We start from the raw sequence: 18,869 nt of genomic DNA on the forward strand, positions 1-18,869 counted from the left end.
GAAACAGAGATGATGCATCATAAAGAAAGCCACACCAAAAGGCTGGTGGAAATGTGACAGATTTAAGAGGGCTATGTGTGAGCTGGATAACATCCCTGAGGGGTTTGTATGGACAGATCAGGGCATGGATGTGTTTTGCATGTTGAACATATGTGTTTGTGGTTATTGCACACACTGATTTAGAGAAGACTGATAGATGAGGCTGGAGAAACCACAGAGCTGCAGTGGCATTGTAATGTGCAGATGTAATCATCTTCTGACACGCAAAGGCGATACTGTAGAAGGAAGTGATTTTAAAGTGTAAAGGAAAAGTGCTGTATATTCTCCCGCTGAAATGGGTCATCTGGTCTGCACATGGCATCGGGTAGAGCTGCTGTTTTGTGGGAAATAAAAGGGTGAGGCACTCATTTTAGGATGGATAAGATAGTTGAATGTGAAGAAGAAGTGAGAATATTTTCAGTTATGCAGATGTATGTCAAAGACCTAGAATATCATAAAAGAAAAGGGGGAAAAAAAACTATAGGATTCTGAATAGTATCTTGGTTTATCTCTACCTAATCGTTGGTTTGGACTCTTTTCGCATGAATTCTTGTATCTGTTCAATTTGACATGGCTGTGATCTGCCTGTGGTTCTAATGTGGTGTAATGGAAGCCCAGATAGCTTTAGTGGCAACCTTCAGGTCGTCTGGGGTCTGCTGTCTCCCATAGTCTTAGCCTATAGTCTGGGCATGGGCAGCTGGTTTTACGTTTTGTGTTTGCAACTGAAAATACAATTTCTCGGGTGGATAATTTAAAGTTAAATTAAAGTATCACAGGCAGAGAAGAAGACTAAAGCAAAATGGTGAGCATAGATCAACCAAAGGTTACTACCTCTTTAGCAGTAGTCTTCCTAGGGAGGTTTTTCTGCCTGTCACTGTATGGTGTGTTACCTGTTCCAGCTGTAGAAATTCACGGGGAGAAATATGCCCATCTTCCAGAAAGCCTGCAAAAACACACCCTACGCTTTGGAGAACCAACTTAGGGCATCCCTGATCTAATGGGACTTTGCTGAAGTATATTGCACACAGTTCATTGCTGCATGTGATGCAATAAACAAAATGATGGCATAAGACAAGGTTTGGAAATCAGGATCTTCTGCCAAAACAAAACTACATTTGCAAATGCAATTTAAATATTTTCTTACACTATACCATAGTTTTTTTAGGGTTAGCTTGTCAAAATTCAAATGGTTCCTACTGTTTTTGATGGTGCAGTTAAAATGCAGAGGTCCAAGGATGAAATAAGTCATACAATCACAATTCTCCAGATTTGCATGCTTGTAATGTGCACATTCAAACCCTTAAGGACTGGTTATCCTCCCGCAGCAGTGTGTCGCAGTGAGCTTGTCGGAGATATTTTTGATTCATGCTCAATTTTGAAGCGTGGTCTGCGCTATGTTATTCCACTCCACATCGCAAGAGGGACTTACGAACTAGCTGTGGGTCTAGATGCGGCCGAGGCGGTGAGGAAGTGGGGGCAAGTTTGTGTGACGGAGGGACATGAGGGTGAAAAAGAGCGGGAATCCAGGTGGAAAAGGGTCCCAGCGTTCTTGCGCACCTCGCTCATCTAGCTGGTCCAACTTCACAAGTCGTTTTCCACAATGGCGGCCGTACAAACAAAACAAGCCGGTATGGTACCAAACAGGAGATGCGTATAGTATAGAGCAGATGTAGATTTGACCAATCAGATGCCTCCTGTCTGCGGTCACCTACAATTTCGGAGATGTGCAGTAGAATGTCTGCGGAAGGGGCGGGGGCACATTTGCGTTCATTGTAACACAGACGCAGATGACCTGGTTTCTGAGCATAAACCAGCCTTTACATGAACTTCTAAATGGTACACACTTTATAGAGGAGCTTAGTGTGGGTATTGGGGCATAGCCTTAGATATGCAAAACAAATTGAGATTTAACCCAAAGGATCTAGCTAAAGCTTGTTTTACAAACTACTCACCTAGATTTATTGGCATTATGTTCTTTGTACTATTAATTTAAATCTGTTTAATTTTACTCAAATTTCTCATTTATGTACTATTTTGCTTCTTGATTTATCCCATGCAGTCCTCATAAAACATGTTATTGGTGTTGAAAAGTGTGAAAACATATCATTTTGCCTCTCAGGAAACTGGATTCAAATTGGTTTCTCAACACGTAATCTACGTATGTAATACTCATTGTTTGGCCAAACTGATAAACTTGTTGTTTTTAGTCATGCTTTTAAAGTTTCCCTGTTCTATTTGAAAAGACAGAATTTGAGTGAATTTAATCACTCAACATCCACAGCTATTTAGGCCCTTAATTGCATATGTGGCTGTGGTGGATCAGAAAAGCATTTTGAGTTTGGCACATGGATGCAGACAACCAGTCTCCGTCCAAGGCTGCAAACCTAGTGCGGGTCCAACCTCTACATGCCCAGATTACAGAGTAGACCCGGGTGGTTGATGAGCCGAAACAAACCAGAACCTTCAACCAAACGGCTCTGTCGCTGGCTCGAATTAGCAGGAGAGATCCAGTGATCAGATCATGTTGGACATGGATATACCCCTCAGGCTACGTCTAAATATTATCTGTATTTAGGCAGCGGATCATTTCTGCCCACTGACGAACCCTCAGTCCATTTTCTGTGTTTGGAAAAGGCCTGGAGCATGCAGTGTGTGGTGTTATTAAATAGCGCAGGAAAGTGGCCATTTAGGCTTTGCATGTAATTGCATGAGTGGATGTTTATGTGTTTACGAAGGAGAGCTGTGCCAGACTGACCTCAAAGTGTAACCAAGACCAGGATGTAATGGACTGTGTCTGAGTGGGGTAACTCTAAAGTGTGTCTTGAGGTCACATTCAGTGTCTAACTGAGATGCCGCAGCTAAAAGCCATGCTCAGTCACTCAGCCATGACCATCTTTACTGAACAAAAACAAGCTAATCCTGCACAAGTGTGCATCACCGAGCTCAGGTTCTGCTTGTTTCAGAATGCAGAAATCTTTAAATCCTAGATCCTCTCCTACTGTTCACTGTAAATCCTCATGCCTTTTTTTTCAGATCGAGAGGTATTCAGATAATCGTTGATGGATTTTTGTTCAAGCCCCAGCTCAATAAAGTCAACTAATTTCAAAGGAAGCATATGATATAGATATTGTCTTTGCTCTAGCATATATTTGATTCCTCTGTGTTTTAGATGAACTGTCTCTCCTCTCCCAGGAGTGCAGTGAGGCTGTTGATCACAAGGATTACATCTCCATGGCTTTTCTTCCCCGCTAGTTTATGTAGGGCCTCATAGCGCGATTCGCAAACCTCCTCAATCTTTTCATCCATAAATTTTGGAGGATTTTCTCCAGATCTTCACCAAGTGATGAAGGGATAAGGAGAAAATAATCTAACAAACATTGGGATGGGTGGGAAAAAACGAGCCTTGAATTTTACAGTGATTTATTAAAGTCTGATTTGAAAATGAAAGATTAATTTTATTTGAGCTGTTTTTACAGTAAGGGTTGCTTTAACCTGATGTCATAAATAGTTAAAGAATATAGGTTTCCTCTACACCATATACATATAGCTAAAAAAATAAGTTTGACAACGGGACAGTTTGTCCTGTTGCTCAAATTTTCAGTGATGCAGCTCAATCTGATTTTCAAAAAATCATTTAGATTTTTGTATAAATTATTTTTGTTTTTGCTATCCATTTAAAATCTTAAAAAGAAACAGTTTTAGGCCCCTTAAAATGAATCATCTGAAATGTTTCATTATAATCACTATCTCAAATGGCCTTCTTGATATCAAGTATGACCAAATTATTCAATGTAATAACATTTTGTAGTTTTATTTGCCCAGTAAAATAAAAATATAACTATATGTTCTAACATTTACTGTGTACTTCTAGCTGATTTCTCCCAACCAGTTGGTTTTATACAATTAATTTGTTAAGACTACGCTGCATTTAAAGCACTCATCATATAGCAGTTTCACATTTGTTTGGAAGAAATAAGAAAAAAAATGCAAATAAGATCCAAGTGTACAGATTTGTAGTGATTGCAGATCCGCTGCGTGAAAAACCTGTAGTGCAAAATTATAACTTTGTGCAGCGATGCACCAGTAATAGATGCTCTGTTGTTAGACTGTAATACATTCATCTCATTACATTTGATTATTCACTCCATATGGTGCCTCGTTTCAGACGATTGGTTGGGGGTACCTCAGCAATTGATTTTTCTTGTACATCCTGCAAGTGGTCCTGCTGGGCCAGGATGGAGCCTCTCTGCAGGGCGCTGAGCACCATCTTCTTTCTGCGGTGTCCGTAGTGGGCCCCCAGGAGAACCAAATCTGTCTTCTCTGATTTCAAAACAGCGATTACCTCATCTCTGGCCTGGCGTAAGAAGAACACTGGATTTCATTACATTATCTTCTGATGGCAGCAGTTACACACTCATTTTTCTTTCTTCAGAGTATGTAACTTCACATGAGCTAGAAATGAATGCATGTAAAAATATCAACCCTGCTACCCGTATCTATTCATCCAGAATGCCTGGAAAGGACACCAGGTTCTCACAGGACATATTTTCTCTTGAGCATTTCTCCTGCCATTTCTCTCGGTTGCATTGCAGGGCTTTTTCAAATTTTATTTTGGGAACCTGTATAGAGAGGTAGAAGGTCAGTGTGATGTAATTTTCAGTATCCCATTTCATTTAAATTAACTATTTTGCTGCTGTTACCAAGGGAGGCACCTTGGAGGAACCAGAGAAATGAGAAATTATTAATAGTGGCAGTTAAACATTTGGGAACAGGAAAGATGTCAGCTAGTGACCAGTGAGGTTAAATATGCCGTGCATGAAGCGGATTTATTGTGCGACTTCTATTAATGATGCTGAATACATAAGGCTTTGTGGGCTAACCGATAGTCACAAGGCCTCTTGTCATAACAGTAAGTGTTACTGAATTGGATAGGCCTGCCTGGTCTGGCTTTCATTGAGTGAGGTGCATTTACTCTCTTTATTATTTGTAGCAGCAACTATTAGTCTAAAAGAAATGGAATAAAGGATTCCAGATTTGTGTGTGTGTGGGGGAGTGTAAGACATGTTATACATGTATGTAATTAAAGCTAATTTCTTTAGATAAACAGTGTCTAGCAGCCAACTTTGGGTTAATGTCCTCATCCCAGAAAGCATGCAGATTCATTTTAGTAAAGCATGATGTCATCTTTTTTTCTCTTCAGTTTTGCTGCATTTGTTTAAGGTCCTGGCCAAGAACTCTTTAGTTCTGTGTCTTAGTTGTTTTTAAGGTTTTATAACATGTTTTGGCTGTTCTCTTTTTTTTTTTTGTTGCTTGTTTAAACAAAGAAAAACTTTAAATACAAAACAAATATGGTTCTCTGTGCTTTTCAGTTGTTGTTTTTTTCAGTGCAGATATTACAAATATGTAGCATTGATTTGTATGAAGCTAAATCAGTCTCAATTTTCACAAATTCACATATGTGACTCATACATGCACATGAAAAGATCCACACATGCACAGCACGATTCACGCAATCACACAAGATCCACACATGCACAGCACGATTTACGCAATCACACAAGATCCACACATGCACAGCACGATTCACGCAATCACACAAGATCCACACATGCACAGCACGATTTACGCAATCACACAAGATCCACACATGCACAGCACGATTCACACAAGATCCACACATGCACAGCACGATTCACGCAATCACACAAGATCCACACATGCACAGCACGATTTACGCAATCACACAAGATCCACACATGCACAGCACGATTTACGCAATCACACAAGATCCACACATGCACAGCACGATTCACGCAATCGCACAAGATCCACACATGCACAGCACGATTTACGAAATCACACAAGATCCACACATGCACAGCACGATTCACACAATCAGACAAGATCCACACATGCACAGAACAAGATTTACCAAAGTATTTCTGGTCCTTAAACAATTATAAATTATATTACAAAGTACCAGTAGTCTTTAAACTCTGTCGTGCTCCGCTCCGATTTCCTTGAAGCTCGAGGAGAGCATTTGCTATATTATTATTTCCTTCATAGGAGGAAATTGTGCTGTAATGAACGCTTAATTTATATGACATAATTAAAACTCCAGATATATATCAAGATATGTTTAGATTACCTTAAAAAATAGAATGCATAAAATTGCACTGATATACTCATTCAAACTTTTGGTTTCAAATATAAAACATTGTATTTTAAGCACCTCAAAGCTTTTCACAAATGATACTGCCACGTTATGTCTTTCAGTGCCAGTACAGTACAGCCACACTTTACAGTACAGTATTTTATTGTTTATTTTTTACCTCTTCACTATTATGTTATTCTTATACATTTTTCTAAGGTCCACATTTGTGTGACCATTTTTTCTGTAATCTTTTTGCTGCTGTAAACACCAGAATTTGGAGGATTTTCTATTCTGTTCTATTTTATTCTAAAATCCCAGCAACCAAACAGGAAACAAAGCAAAAAAATGCAATAATAAAGAAAATTCAAAATAAAAAAAGCACTTTTGTGCATAATAAAAAAAAATGTGGAGTAAAAAAATTAAATAGACCTCAAATTACAAAAAAGAAAAGTCTTAATACTGTCCAAAAATTAGAACATTATCAGAGCATTTCAAAAATATTTGCATGGATCTTTACGTGCGGGGAATTTTAAAGAGGCACAAAAAGTTGTGAAATTGAGAACATTGCCAGGTTTGGAGAACACCTGTAAAACCTCCGAACAAGATCACAACAGATCACATCACAGGTATTAGAGCATCTAAAAAACATAGTCTGTGATTTCCTTCTGTCTCTTCCCTTTTCTCTCATACGGGATCGCTTTTTCAAACGACGAGGTCAACGTCATCAGCTTCACAGCAAATGTGTACTCCTACATTTTCCAGCAATGGTATTGCGGCACGTCTCATAAATTACCGCATTTCGTTCGACGTCCTCAGCATAAATTCCAAACCACTGCCATATATTGCTTAGCTGAAACACCTGCTGTTGCCATGTTTAATTTGCCTGTTGCTGTAGTGTGCATTGGTGTCGCTCAGAAAATAATCCTGTTTGGAGGAGGGGTTTATGATGCATTCAAAGTGTGCGAGGAAAAATAAAACTCTATGAAATAGATGCAGACAGCTTAATGTCATCATGCCAATTTGTACTCAAGGGCTAAGATAGAGGCATTTTAACTATCCTTCGTGGAAAAACTTGAGATATAGCGAGTATATTCGATATATTGCCCACTTCTAGTTGGAAGTTTCTTCTGGAAGTTGTTTTTTCCCCTGGATTTTCCCATGTTGTTTTGTTTTGTTTTTTTTACAGCTGGAAGAAACCTGGAAGGTCAAATTTACTGGAAAGTTTGTTTTCTTTTGGTGAATATTTTGCCTTAAGCAAGTCCAAATCAACTAGTAACCTTAAGGTGGGGCATAAATAGCCAAAGAAATGAAAGAAAAAGAAAGCCAGTGGGTGTAATCCGAGTATAAAGATAGTGTTTTCCTACCATTCATAGGCTATTAGTAAATTATCACTTTTGTATTAAATATGTATTTCCCTGGTGGGTTTTTTCTTTGATATGTGTAGATGCAGTGTTTCAACATGGTTGTTACTTTGCAAGTGTTGTGACCAATATTTATTTGTTCCTCTAGATCTGTATTATATAAACTTAATAAATTGTATAATTCTTAATTTTTGTCTCTGTGTATTCTCATAAAGATTTCTCTTTATGTAGCCATGGTGGATATAGTGTGTTGACTTTTCAATGGAACTATCCTGGTTCTCCAAAATATGATCTATTACCAGGACTTGCTTCCAGTTATTTCCAGACTAAATGGAAGAAAAAAAAAAAAAAAACTTTGACTTGACTGTATGTGTGATATGAATGTTGAATGACTCATTTTATTCTGGGTATTCAGAAAATTTAGAGAAGGAGAACCAACTTCTTGTGATGGTTTGTTTTAACCTAATGCTGTTAGACGTTTGAAACTAAATTTCTAAATGGTATGAAACTGAACATTGGTGGCTCTCAGTTGTTAAAATGTTTTACTTATGTTGCTTTGGCTACAGTTAAACAAGCACACAAAAATAAACATGTCTGTAGTATGAGGTAATGTTATACCATGTGGTAAGTTTATGTTTAGGACTTGGTCTTTTGCAATAACTCTGTTGGGATCCTTGTTTTGTGGGGCTTTAAGCCCTGTTGGTGGTCTTTTCTCTATTACATTAACAGGTCTATAAATCAAGTTGGAACCATAATGTGGAAAGAAACACTACAAACATTTGGTTTAGAGCATTGTCGTGAAACAAAACCCACATGGTTTTGTAATGATGCAAGTTGTTCTCCTGAGTCGGTATTTTTGACATCCTTTTGAATGAATATACATTTTACACAAGTATTTTTAAACTTGTAAACTCCACGTTTCTTCGAACCCTAGATGCTAGAATGCAGCTGCATTACGTCATAGAGTTGTACTAAAGAGGAATATACACAATGGGTTCATGTGTAGGTTTGTTAAGTAAAGCAGAAATATTTGTTGTAGTTTCATATTATCTCCAAAACATCTTGATTCATAATATTCTTTAAAATAGATACAAACATGCATTATATATGAAACCTTTACAATAGTAATGCATGTTAACGATGCCAAAGCCATAGATGTCTTGTTTTAATTGTTAACAGATTTACAAATTACTCTCTTACTTTTTTTAAACACCATGATTACCTTTGCATCCATCTATGTCTAAGGCCAATGTTTTACATGAGGCTACAAAATAGACATTTTCGATTGACCAGAAGTTGTCCCCACTTCACTTTGGCTAAAGTGTGCTCTCTAGGTTATAAATGGGTTTTCCTTCTGTAATTCTTGTAAAAGCTTAAAAGCTTTGGGTTATTTACACAGCCTTGTATCTCTGATTAGCACCTACTATGTAACCCTTCTCTAGAGCTCCTATCACACCTCGACAGCTTTATTTAAACACGTGGAAGCTGGTGTTCCAATCTAATGGGGATTTAACTAAACAGACCGTTCTTAAGTAAAGACAAGACAATGCAACTTTTTCTACCTGCTTATTCTTCTTACATGGGGAGCCATAGGAGTTTAATTGTATAAATCAAATTTATTTTGCAATGAGATGGAATCTGATCTGATCCTTTGATATAAAAATAATTGTCACTGAACATCAGTATTAGTCTTTTAAATAAATAAACAACATCAACTTCATGACCATTAAAAGGCTGGCCAAGTCATATTACTGATACAGCTTTGCAGAATGTCACGGTTTGCTTCAATGCTCGCTGCTCTGGTAACTTCTTACGTTTTGGCCAGCTTTTGAATGACTCGATGAGGGATCCATAACCAGCTTATTTGGACACAGAAAAATACCACACTGCTGACATTTCTTCTCTGCTTCAGTTAAAAACTCCATAATGGGTGACAGTGATAGTAGTGATGAAGTGTATCATTGTCACATGCTCATATAAATACGTACCTCATGCTCAACATTTCCTTCTCACAAAGCGCACAAACTGCAACCGGATTGAAATAGACATCAGTTGTTAATAAAGTTAAGTTAAAAAGTTGTTTTAAGTTCATAACTGATATAACAACTGATAAAATTTTGATATTGGTCGACACCGTTGTTAATGCAGATTAGGGTTGCAATTAGCGATTATTTGGCAAATCGATTAATTTGTCGATTATTTCTTTGATTAATCGATTAATTATTAGATAGCCTTAATTATTAGATTCTTACAAAATTAAACGAGGTGAAACTCACATTTTTCCACGTTAGGAGTTCTGGATGGAGCAGATTGACAGACAAAATATTTTATCTTAAATGCAAAATCTTTATATATTTTTTTACAGTCTTGGTGTAATTGCTGCTCTAAGTGGGTTGCTCTGTCAGCTATTGTCCAGTTAATGATTTATCCATAACTAAATTACTTGACAATTAGTTCAGTAATCGATTAATCACGATTAATCTGAGGAATTGTTTTAGCCCCAAATCAATTCAATTCAGTTTATTTCTATAGGGCAAACTCACAACACATGTCATCTTAAGTCACTTTACAATCCAACCAGATCATCCAGTCAAATTGGTTCAAAGTTTTTTATCTAAGGAAAACCAGTTGATTGCATCAACTCATTGACTTGAATGCAATCCCTCACACTAAGCATGCTTGAAGCGACAGTGGAGAGAAAACAATCCCTTTTAACAGGAAAAAATCTCCAGCAGAACCAGGCTCAGTGTGAGCAGCCATCTGCCGAGGCCGACTGGGGTTCAAGGAGACAGAAGCAGAGATTCAAAAAGCAATTGTAAAAGGCGGCCCCATCCAGGAAACACACAGCCAGGCAGACCAGCTCCAAGCCAGCTGCCATGTCAGAGGATGAAGAGAGCACATCCAGCCAGTCACGTTCAAAGAAACAGGACTACAGTGAAAAACAGACCAATCTAAAACACTCAGATACAGCAGGTGAAATAGGTATTGAACAAGCCACCATTTTTCTCAGTAATTATATTTCTAGAGGTGCTATTGACATTTTCACCAGATGTCGGTAACAATCCATGCAATCCATACATACAAGGAAATCAAACCATAGATGTCCAGAAATTCAGTTATGTGTAATAAAGTGAAACGGCACAAAGAAAAACTATTAAACACATTTACTGACATGTATTAATTCTTTGTACAAAAGCAGTTGTTGGCAATGACCATTCCAAGACGCTTCCTGTATGAACAATCTAGTCGCATGCATTGCCCAGGTGTGATTTTGGCTCATTCTTCCAGACAATCTTGAAATCTTGAAGGCTTTGTGTGCCTCTCCTATGAACTCTGATCTTTAGTTCTTTCCATAGATTTTCTATTGGATTCAAGTGAGGTGATTGGCTGGGCCATTCTAGAGGCTGTATTTTATTTCTCTGAAACTGTCCTTCATGTGTTTGGGGTCATTATCTTGATGAAATGTCCTCCCACATTTCATCTTCATCATCCTAGTAGATCTTCTGTGATACCAGAGACACCTTTTTATTGGCCAAAATTTGAGACTGAACCAGATGATATTGCATTGACAACGGAGATTTCAGCTGGTGTCTTGACTTTTTGTGTTCAATACATTTTCCCTGTGCTATTCTACATGATTACAGATAACTTATTTTCTGGAGATCTATGATTTGATTTCTTATGTGTGGATTGCATGGATTGTTACTGATATCTGGTGAAAATGTCATGTCAATAGCACCTCTAAAAATATATTTAAGGAGAAAAATGGTGGCTTGTTCACTACTTATTTTACCAGCTGTACATTGTTCACAACTGGCTAACTTGTAGCTGCTGACAAAATGAATATCGGCCTTTTCATGCTAAAGTAGGTCTTAGGGCTGCAACTAACGATTATTTAAAAAATCGATGAATCGGCCGATTATTTTTTCGATTAATCGATGAATCGGACAAAAAAAAAATTTTATATTAACCTCTTTATTCCAAAATAAACATTTTAGACAGAACAAACAAGCACACAAGTACAGGTTGCTCATTAACTGTACTGGTGCAATATGAAAAATAAATGTTTGTGTAAAAACTACGCAAACTTACATGAGAAATGTAGCTGTACATCCACAAAATATAGGCTACTTTGGTTCATAAAGCGCAAAAAGAGACAGGCATTTTTGTTTTTTAAAGCCCCTAAGGGGTTCAACAATAGGTCCCCCCATTTCAAGAAATGAGTTTTTTTTAGACTAGAAGAGTTCTGCCTTTTAAGACAGGAAAGTATAGCAGTTAAAGTTGCTGCTTGAGAAAATACTGAACCATAGAGATAAAAATAGCCCTGTGATTCTAATTATAAATTGTATTTGGAATAAAAATGAGAGAACTAGGGGTGGTAAAAAAACACATCCTCCAAAGACAGATATTTACATGGGAATGTGGCAGATAATTAATTGACATATTACTGATCTTGCTGGATTTTGTTCTGCTTTACTTCCATAAATTACAGGATCTTCTTTTCTTTATCTTTGCCAGAAGATTTAAACTTTAAAAGCCTTGCCCTCATAATTTGCAAGTTAATTTATTTATAAAGAAAATATAAACGCTGCTTAAACAAATGTAAATGAAATTAAAAGTAAAATAAGTAGCCAACCTTATCCCTGTCTGTAACCTACTAACAAGGTAAGGAAAGCATCAGATGAGCTACCTGAGAAACTAACGTTACGTTTCCCCACTTTAAAACCAAACAAACATGGTTACTCATCCTGCTGATCAGCTCTCTTCACTGCCATCGAAGGCTCCAAAGTGTTTTCTTTTCAGGTGCTGCGTCATAACAGTGGTGCTTCCGTGCCATGTTAATTTCTTTTGAAAAAAGTTGCATGTTATCACTTTTTTCACTTTACAAAGCGCAGGCTATTTTAATTATTGTGATCAATTTGCGCCGTCAATCCCGGCGCATGCGCGCTTCATTTGCAGTCTGGACGCTGAGGGTAAACTCCTCACTAAAATCCTGCGGCTCTGACTGCCGCGCTGAGAGGGATTCCTGTGGGAGAGGGAGAAAGGGGTTGGGATGGGGGAGGCGCCCCACGGCAGGCAAAAGCCGCCGGTGACACCGTAAAAAGTCGCCAGATTTGTCGCTAGTCGCTTTTTTGAAAAATAGTCGCTGGAGGGGTCTGAAAAGTCGCTGAGTTGGCAACACTGCAACTGCGGCGCTGACTCGCTCCGCCATATTTTTTTTTCTTCCCCCGGATGACGGCGGCGGCGGATGACGCATTAATCGCGCGACACAACTAATCGATGATTAAATTCGTTGCCAACGCTTTTAAAAGTCGATTTTTATCGATTTTATCGATTCGTTGTTGCAGCCCTAGTAGGTCTTCAAAGATGCATAATGCTCGGCTAGTGCCAGGTGAAACCCATCGTTAGCAGCTAGGGGGGCTAATATAGAGATAGTACAACTTTTGTATGAATCAAAACAAATGTTTCATGGCTTTTTTCCCCTTTTACAATGGAATCGTATAGTCCACACCATAAAGCCTGTTTCTAATGCTACAAATCAGCAAATCCAGGCCCCTGACTTCAATGGGCTTTCAGACGGCTGTTTTCATGGTAATGAAAAGGTTTTTAAAAATTGTGTTGGAGCCGCAGAAGGATTACGCATCCCTCTCTGGGAAAGCGTACTGTAGGATGTTATAAAACATCTCAAACCAAATATTGAACTTGATATTCACAAGGAACAATATGGCTGTTGCTCTGCCTATAAAACAGTAGGTCTTCTTGCAGTGAGCGGGGGAATCATTGGGGTTTGGTTGTTAAATTTAGATATCTTTTGTGCATCTGGAGAAGGTTTAGAGATCAAGTGATGCAGGTTTTTTAAGGCCGATTCCATTTGTTTTGACATCAGTCTTGGGCTGAAACAATTAGTCGGATTAATCGTGATGAATTGATTATTGAAATAATCGTCAATTAATCTAGTAAACAATTACTCGTTAACTGGAGTATAGAGACTCAAAAACATGCCTTTAGCCAACAGAGCAACCCGATTAGAGGAATAATTATGCCAAAATTGTAAAAAAAAATAAATAAACATTTTGCATTTAAGTTTAAAAAGTGTTTCTATCATTCAATATCTCCATTCAGATCTCCTCAAGTGGCAAAGTTTTAGTTTCACCTGGTTTAATTTAGTAAAAAATCTTCTTTAAGGAACCTTTATATTAATCAATTAATATAAAATATAATCAATAGATCAATCGATTAGCAAAATAATCGTTAGTTTCAGCCCTACATCAGTCTAACCAATTTTTTGGCTGATTCTTGGAGCTGACGTGGCTTTTTATTCCATGATAAAAATGACACCATGATATTATACAAGTCTTAACTTGAACAAAAAGGCAATATTTACATGCAAATGAAACAAAACATTAATAACAGATGCAAATCAGGGGAGTGGTAATACATGCACTTCACATGATCTCAAGTCATGGCTGCTGATTGCATTTATGAATCAGCCAACACTCACGCACACAAAAACAAAACACCCAAAAAAAAAACTATGGTTTTCTTTTAAACATATTGGCTAGAACTAAAATGTCCATCAGTGGACCACTGGACTCAAAACATTGACAGGAGAGTATGTAGCAACATATCATGAATTCTAAAATACACTTGTTGCAATTTTGTTTAAGCCACTGAAAAATGTTGTAATGTTTGCAGTTTGACCATTTAGTTAGAAATGTATCTTAAAATGTATTTTATTTGTTTCTCTTCAGTTGCGCCTCACTTACTGTCTGAGTTATGCCACTGGTAAAATTGCAGAGTAGTTAGGCTCCTTTTCTATCTTTGTCACAGAGAATCGGGCACTCATCATGGCCTCATTCGCTTCAGTTTGTTCTCCTTCTTACAGACATTATAAAACAGCTTTTTTCTCTTAAAACAAATCAGATCTGGTTTGTTTGGAAAGCAAGGCCTGACTGCTGCAGGAACGTAAAGTTGCCTTAAGGGCCAAGCTGTCATATAAACAAAGCTAGCGCTTGTTTCTTGTGCACTTTGTTCTGTTCTTGTCACAGGTCCTATTATGTAGTTGATGGGCAGGATGTGAAGGTGTAGTTTGGTCTCCTAATTTTCTTTTTTTCAGCTAATGTGGTACAATTGCCTTCTTCATGTCATTTTAAGTGTGAATCTAGTAGCATTAGATTGTTTTTTTTTTTCTCAGTCGGTCAGTCTACATTCCACCCCTCACCTCTGAAGGACATAAGTAGCTGTTATAAGTTTTTCTGAGATACTGAACTTTTGTCCCAAAAGGAGCCCGTTAGGTTGGGTTAGGCTTCTGATCATGAAGCCTTCCAGTTGGGATTTTTGTAGAAACAGCTCAGTGGAAGCTTAAGAGGCTACAAATCCCTTCTTGCTCTGGAACCAGAATGAGGTGGTGGGGGATGTGGGATTCCCTCCGATTACCAAAGCGATTCGATCTCTGTTAAAAAAAAATAATAATTATACAATATTGATAAATAGCTGTAATAAACAGTCACAGAAATCTACCTAAGCCTCAGGGACTGTTTTCCATATATGGTTGTAAAATCCATTTGGTGTCTGAATTAGATGCGGCAAAAGGAATGGGGTGATGAATACCACATTTTATTCTGCATCATAAGTTGTTATTTTTTTTATTTCTACAGTTTGTATTGTGAAAATAAAAAAATCCCCCATACACTCTGGCTATTGGTTGTTTTTTTGAATTAGTGTTTTTTCCCTTGTTTGGGAAAAACCTAGCAGTCACACTAGCTTCACGCTTAGGAGGTTTAAACCAGGAAAAATAAAGCTGATTTTAACTTGAGGCTCTTTTTTATAAGCTGTTGACCAAATGTGCAGCTATTCTAAAAGGTGTAAGCATGACCTCATAGCATTAAATAAGAGGAATGCAGTGAGAAGGGGTAGCAACAGGGAGTCTAAATATAACCAGATGCTAGGTTTGAGATCTGCTGCAAATTATGTTGTTTTTTATTTTTTATACCTCAAGTAATAATTGATTATTTTTAACTTTAGTGGAACATTAACAGCCCAAGCTTTCTGCAATCTGTTGAATGGGTTTTAGGTTAAATCATTCCAGAGAATAAAATGAATTAGTTTCATTTTTCCTTCTTTTCTTTCTACGTGTTGCATTCTTCTCAGTGTCAGTTTAACCTTTTTTTTTTAAAAAAACCCAAAAAAATAATAATTAGTATATCCATTTTTTTAATTTTTTTCGTATCACATAAAGTGTTTTTCTCTGTTTGCTCCCTCAGCTGACCTGATTATGAGTATACCCTGTCTCGCTCTGGTTTTAATGAAAACCTTCCTGTTTTTATCATACTTTTTCCAAACCCAGGTGCATCTGAACCAGAGGAAGAATCGGAGCAGGAGAAACAGCCCCGCAAAGATGTAAAGACAAAACCAGAGAAGAGGAAGATGATGACAGAGAAAAACCCTAAAGCCAAGAAGAAGAAAACTAATGACCAGGTTTATGTCCTTTCCCTGCCACTCTGTTTTATTTCAATATTAGAAATCTATATAATAAATATATTAATAGGAGAGAAAAAAAACAGTCAATTTATGCGCAACTTTCACGTCAACCAGGATATTTAATTATTTCATTTTTTTTTTATAACCAGCATCAGCAAGCTGCTCTCCAAGGCTGGCTCACAAAAAAAAATAATTACAGGCATGTGTACTGCAGACACCCATGTCAGCATAGCTGCTTTTCATTTGGCTTTTAATTGACACATTTTCTTATTAAAAATAACTACACTGCAGAGTGCAACCTGAATCAGATCTACTCCAGTAAACACTGACAGTGCAAAGTAGATACTCTGAATGTTAATGCCATTTTGTGCTAAGAAATTTAGATTTTTTTTGTAATAACAAAACACCAATATGTTGTTGGGAAAACAGATTTGTTGTTGTTTGTTCTCAGTGGCTGTTGGTTTGTTTTGGATTTGTTCTAATCCTGAAATAATTAGGTAGTAAACTGTTATTATACGAAAATAAGATGGCTGATCTGTGGTGAGCTTTATCTTTTTAAATATATTTCCTTGGAAAATAGTTTTTACCTATTACATTTCTTTATCTATTCACATTAAAAATACAAACATCAATATATCTTATTGTCATTTAAAAACTGACAAACACAAAAATGCAAAAATAGTTTAGTTTTGTGTATTTATTTAGTAAAACCTAAAAATGAAATCCAGTGATGTCCCTTTCCTGTTAAATTCATTCAGCTCGTCTTTTGGTGTGTAATTATATTTCTTTTTAAATACAGCATCAACAAACCCAAGTTGCATCCCTGTGTCTTTGGACAGCTCTTTGGTCTTGGCCATGATAGTAGTTGGATTCTTACTGATTGTATGGGGTGGACGGGTGTTTTTATTCAGCTAACGACCTCAAACAGGTGCATCTAATTTAGGATAACGAATGGAGTGGAGGTCGACATTTTGAAGGCAGACTAACAGATCTTTGAGGGTCAGAATTCTAGCTGATAGATGGGTGTTCAAATATTTTTTTGCAGCTGTAGCATACAAATCAATAGTTCAAAAATGATTTCTTTATATATATATTTTTTTTACGTTATGTCTCTCACAGTGAACATGCACTTACAAGGACAATTTGAGACCTCTCCATGATCTTTAAAGCCCCTGTCACACCTTGACGATTTAGATAGCGTATGCTTGACGTACGAAAAATCTGGCAAAAACGCTGGCATATGTTGGTTAAGTTATGAGCGCACTGAAGAATGCTGAACACGTCGACATACAGCAAGTACTTTAGGTGTAATTTACTCATAAGTTTTAGCTACTCATAAGTCGTGGTGTCTAGCTTATCCAAAACCTATGAGTAACTTGTGCATAACTTATGCGTATCTTATCAACACATATCAACGTATCTGACCTGTTCCAGGCGACCGCTCAACGTGTTTCTAACTTACAGCTACTGTTTGATGGCGTATTGGCAGCGATTTTGTAATAAAAGGGTCAGTTCTCCTCCAGACTTCATCCCCATCATAGGGTAAGGAGAAGGTGAGTGTGATGGATCCTCCCTGCGATCACGTCTAAGCCCAACAAACTTCCTAGAAGACGCTGAATCTGCTGTGACTGCTAACCTTCTTTCTTTCTTTTTCTTTTTTCTTTTTATTTATTGGGCGGGCAGTAAACAGCAGCTCAGTTAATACCGCAATCAAAGAAATCTTTTTATGCAGGTCGAGCACCTCTGGGACACTGGCTTTTGATATTTAATAGGCATTACGCTGTTTGCGTTATGCATAAGTTAGGATATCATTGCACATAAGTTCTGGACTCATTATGAATACTCTCTCATATGCCCAATATTGAAAAAATGCATAGAAAGTTCAGCGTATGCCAGCGCTTTAGAAGAGTCTGGGACGTATGTCTTACGCTGGCTAAATCGTCAAAGTCTGACAGGGCCCTAAGTGGAAGAACATGCAAAATAGCAGGGTGTTCAAATTATTATTATTGTTGTGTGTTTGCTTGTCTGTACTGTATATATTTGACCTTTTGCACGGGAGCTGCAATGGAAATTTCGTTGAATTCTGTTCAGTGACAATAAATGCTATCTCTCTCTCTCTCTGACTTCAAAAATGTATCTACTTTGTAAACAAAAATTCTAGAACTCCTAATTGGATCAATATAGTTGAAATTCTTGGTGTAAAAATGCCCACGTTTTTACAACATGCAGATGAGGTCATTGGACACATGCATTGTTTATTGTTTCAGAGATAACATTCGCTTGTTAATGTCATTTCAAGGTATTCAGGCAAACTTGTATGTTTTTTCGGGTTTTGATTTTGCAGAAAGAGCGAGTAATTCCTCAAAAGAAAGAGAAGGAAGATCAGCAATCGTCTGAACCCAAAAGGAAGAGAAAGGTGAGTGTGGCGACACCTGCTGTTGGCGCTGCTCTAACACAGAGCGCGGCCCGGGGGCCGTACCGTTCTCTGTTTGAATGCTGGTTTTCCCTCCAGAGGAAAAAGAAAACCATCTCGGACGTCTTGGCCACCTCGGAGCCGAAGCCGGGCAGTGCAGCTGACCTGCAGGATCTGCTCACTCAATACTTCTCAGACAAGCGCTCAGTGATTGAGCTGGAGGAGCTCAAACTGCACAGTAAGTTCCAGCTTTTTCCCTTTTAACTTTCATCTTCAGTCAATATCTGCTGACCCACTGAGGTCACCACATGTCCTTCCACAGACTCCTGTTTCCTATCCAGTAATGACTTGACACACACACTCTCCTCTTATCTGAAACAAGGTGAGCCATGTCTGACCTTTTTCTGTTGTTGTTGTTTTT

General features: G+C 37.7%; 1 protein-coding gene across 1 annotated transcript in view; it reads left to right on the top strand.

Annotated features, from left to right (window-relative positions):
* Positions 1 to 18,869, top strand: part of cmss1 (cms1 ribosomal small subunit homolog) — a 36,928-nt gene that overhangs the window by 15,997 nt on the left and 2,062 nt on the right. Inside the window, exons 2-5 of the mRNA XM_038299657.1 lie at positions 15,902 to 16,032; positions 18,380 to 18,451; positions 18,548 to 18,686; positions 18,771 to 18,830. Coding sequence (XP_038155585.1) covers positions 15,902 to 16,032; positions 18,380 to 18,451; positions 18,548 to 18,686; positions 18,771 to 18,830 — 402 coding nt within the window. The remainder of the gene's footprint in view (positions 1 to 15,901; positions 16,033 to 18,379; positions 18,452 to 18,547; positions 18,687 to 18,770; positions 18,831 to 18,869) is intronic.

The sequence above is a fragment of the Cyprinodon tularosa genome, unplaced genomic scaffold, assembly GCF_016077235.1.
Source record: "Cyprinodon tularosa strain WSP-4 unplaced genomic scaffold, ASM1607723v1 ctg432, whole genome shotgun sequence".
NCBI lineage: Eukaryota > Metazoa > Chordata > Actinopteri > Cyprinodontiformes > Cyprinodontidae > Cyprinodon > Cyprinodon tularosa.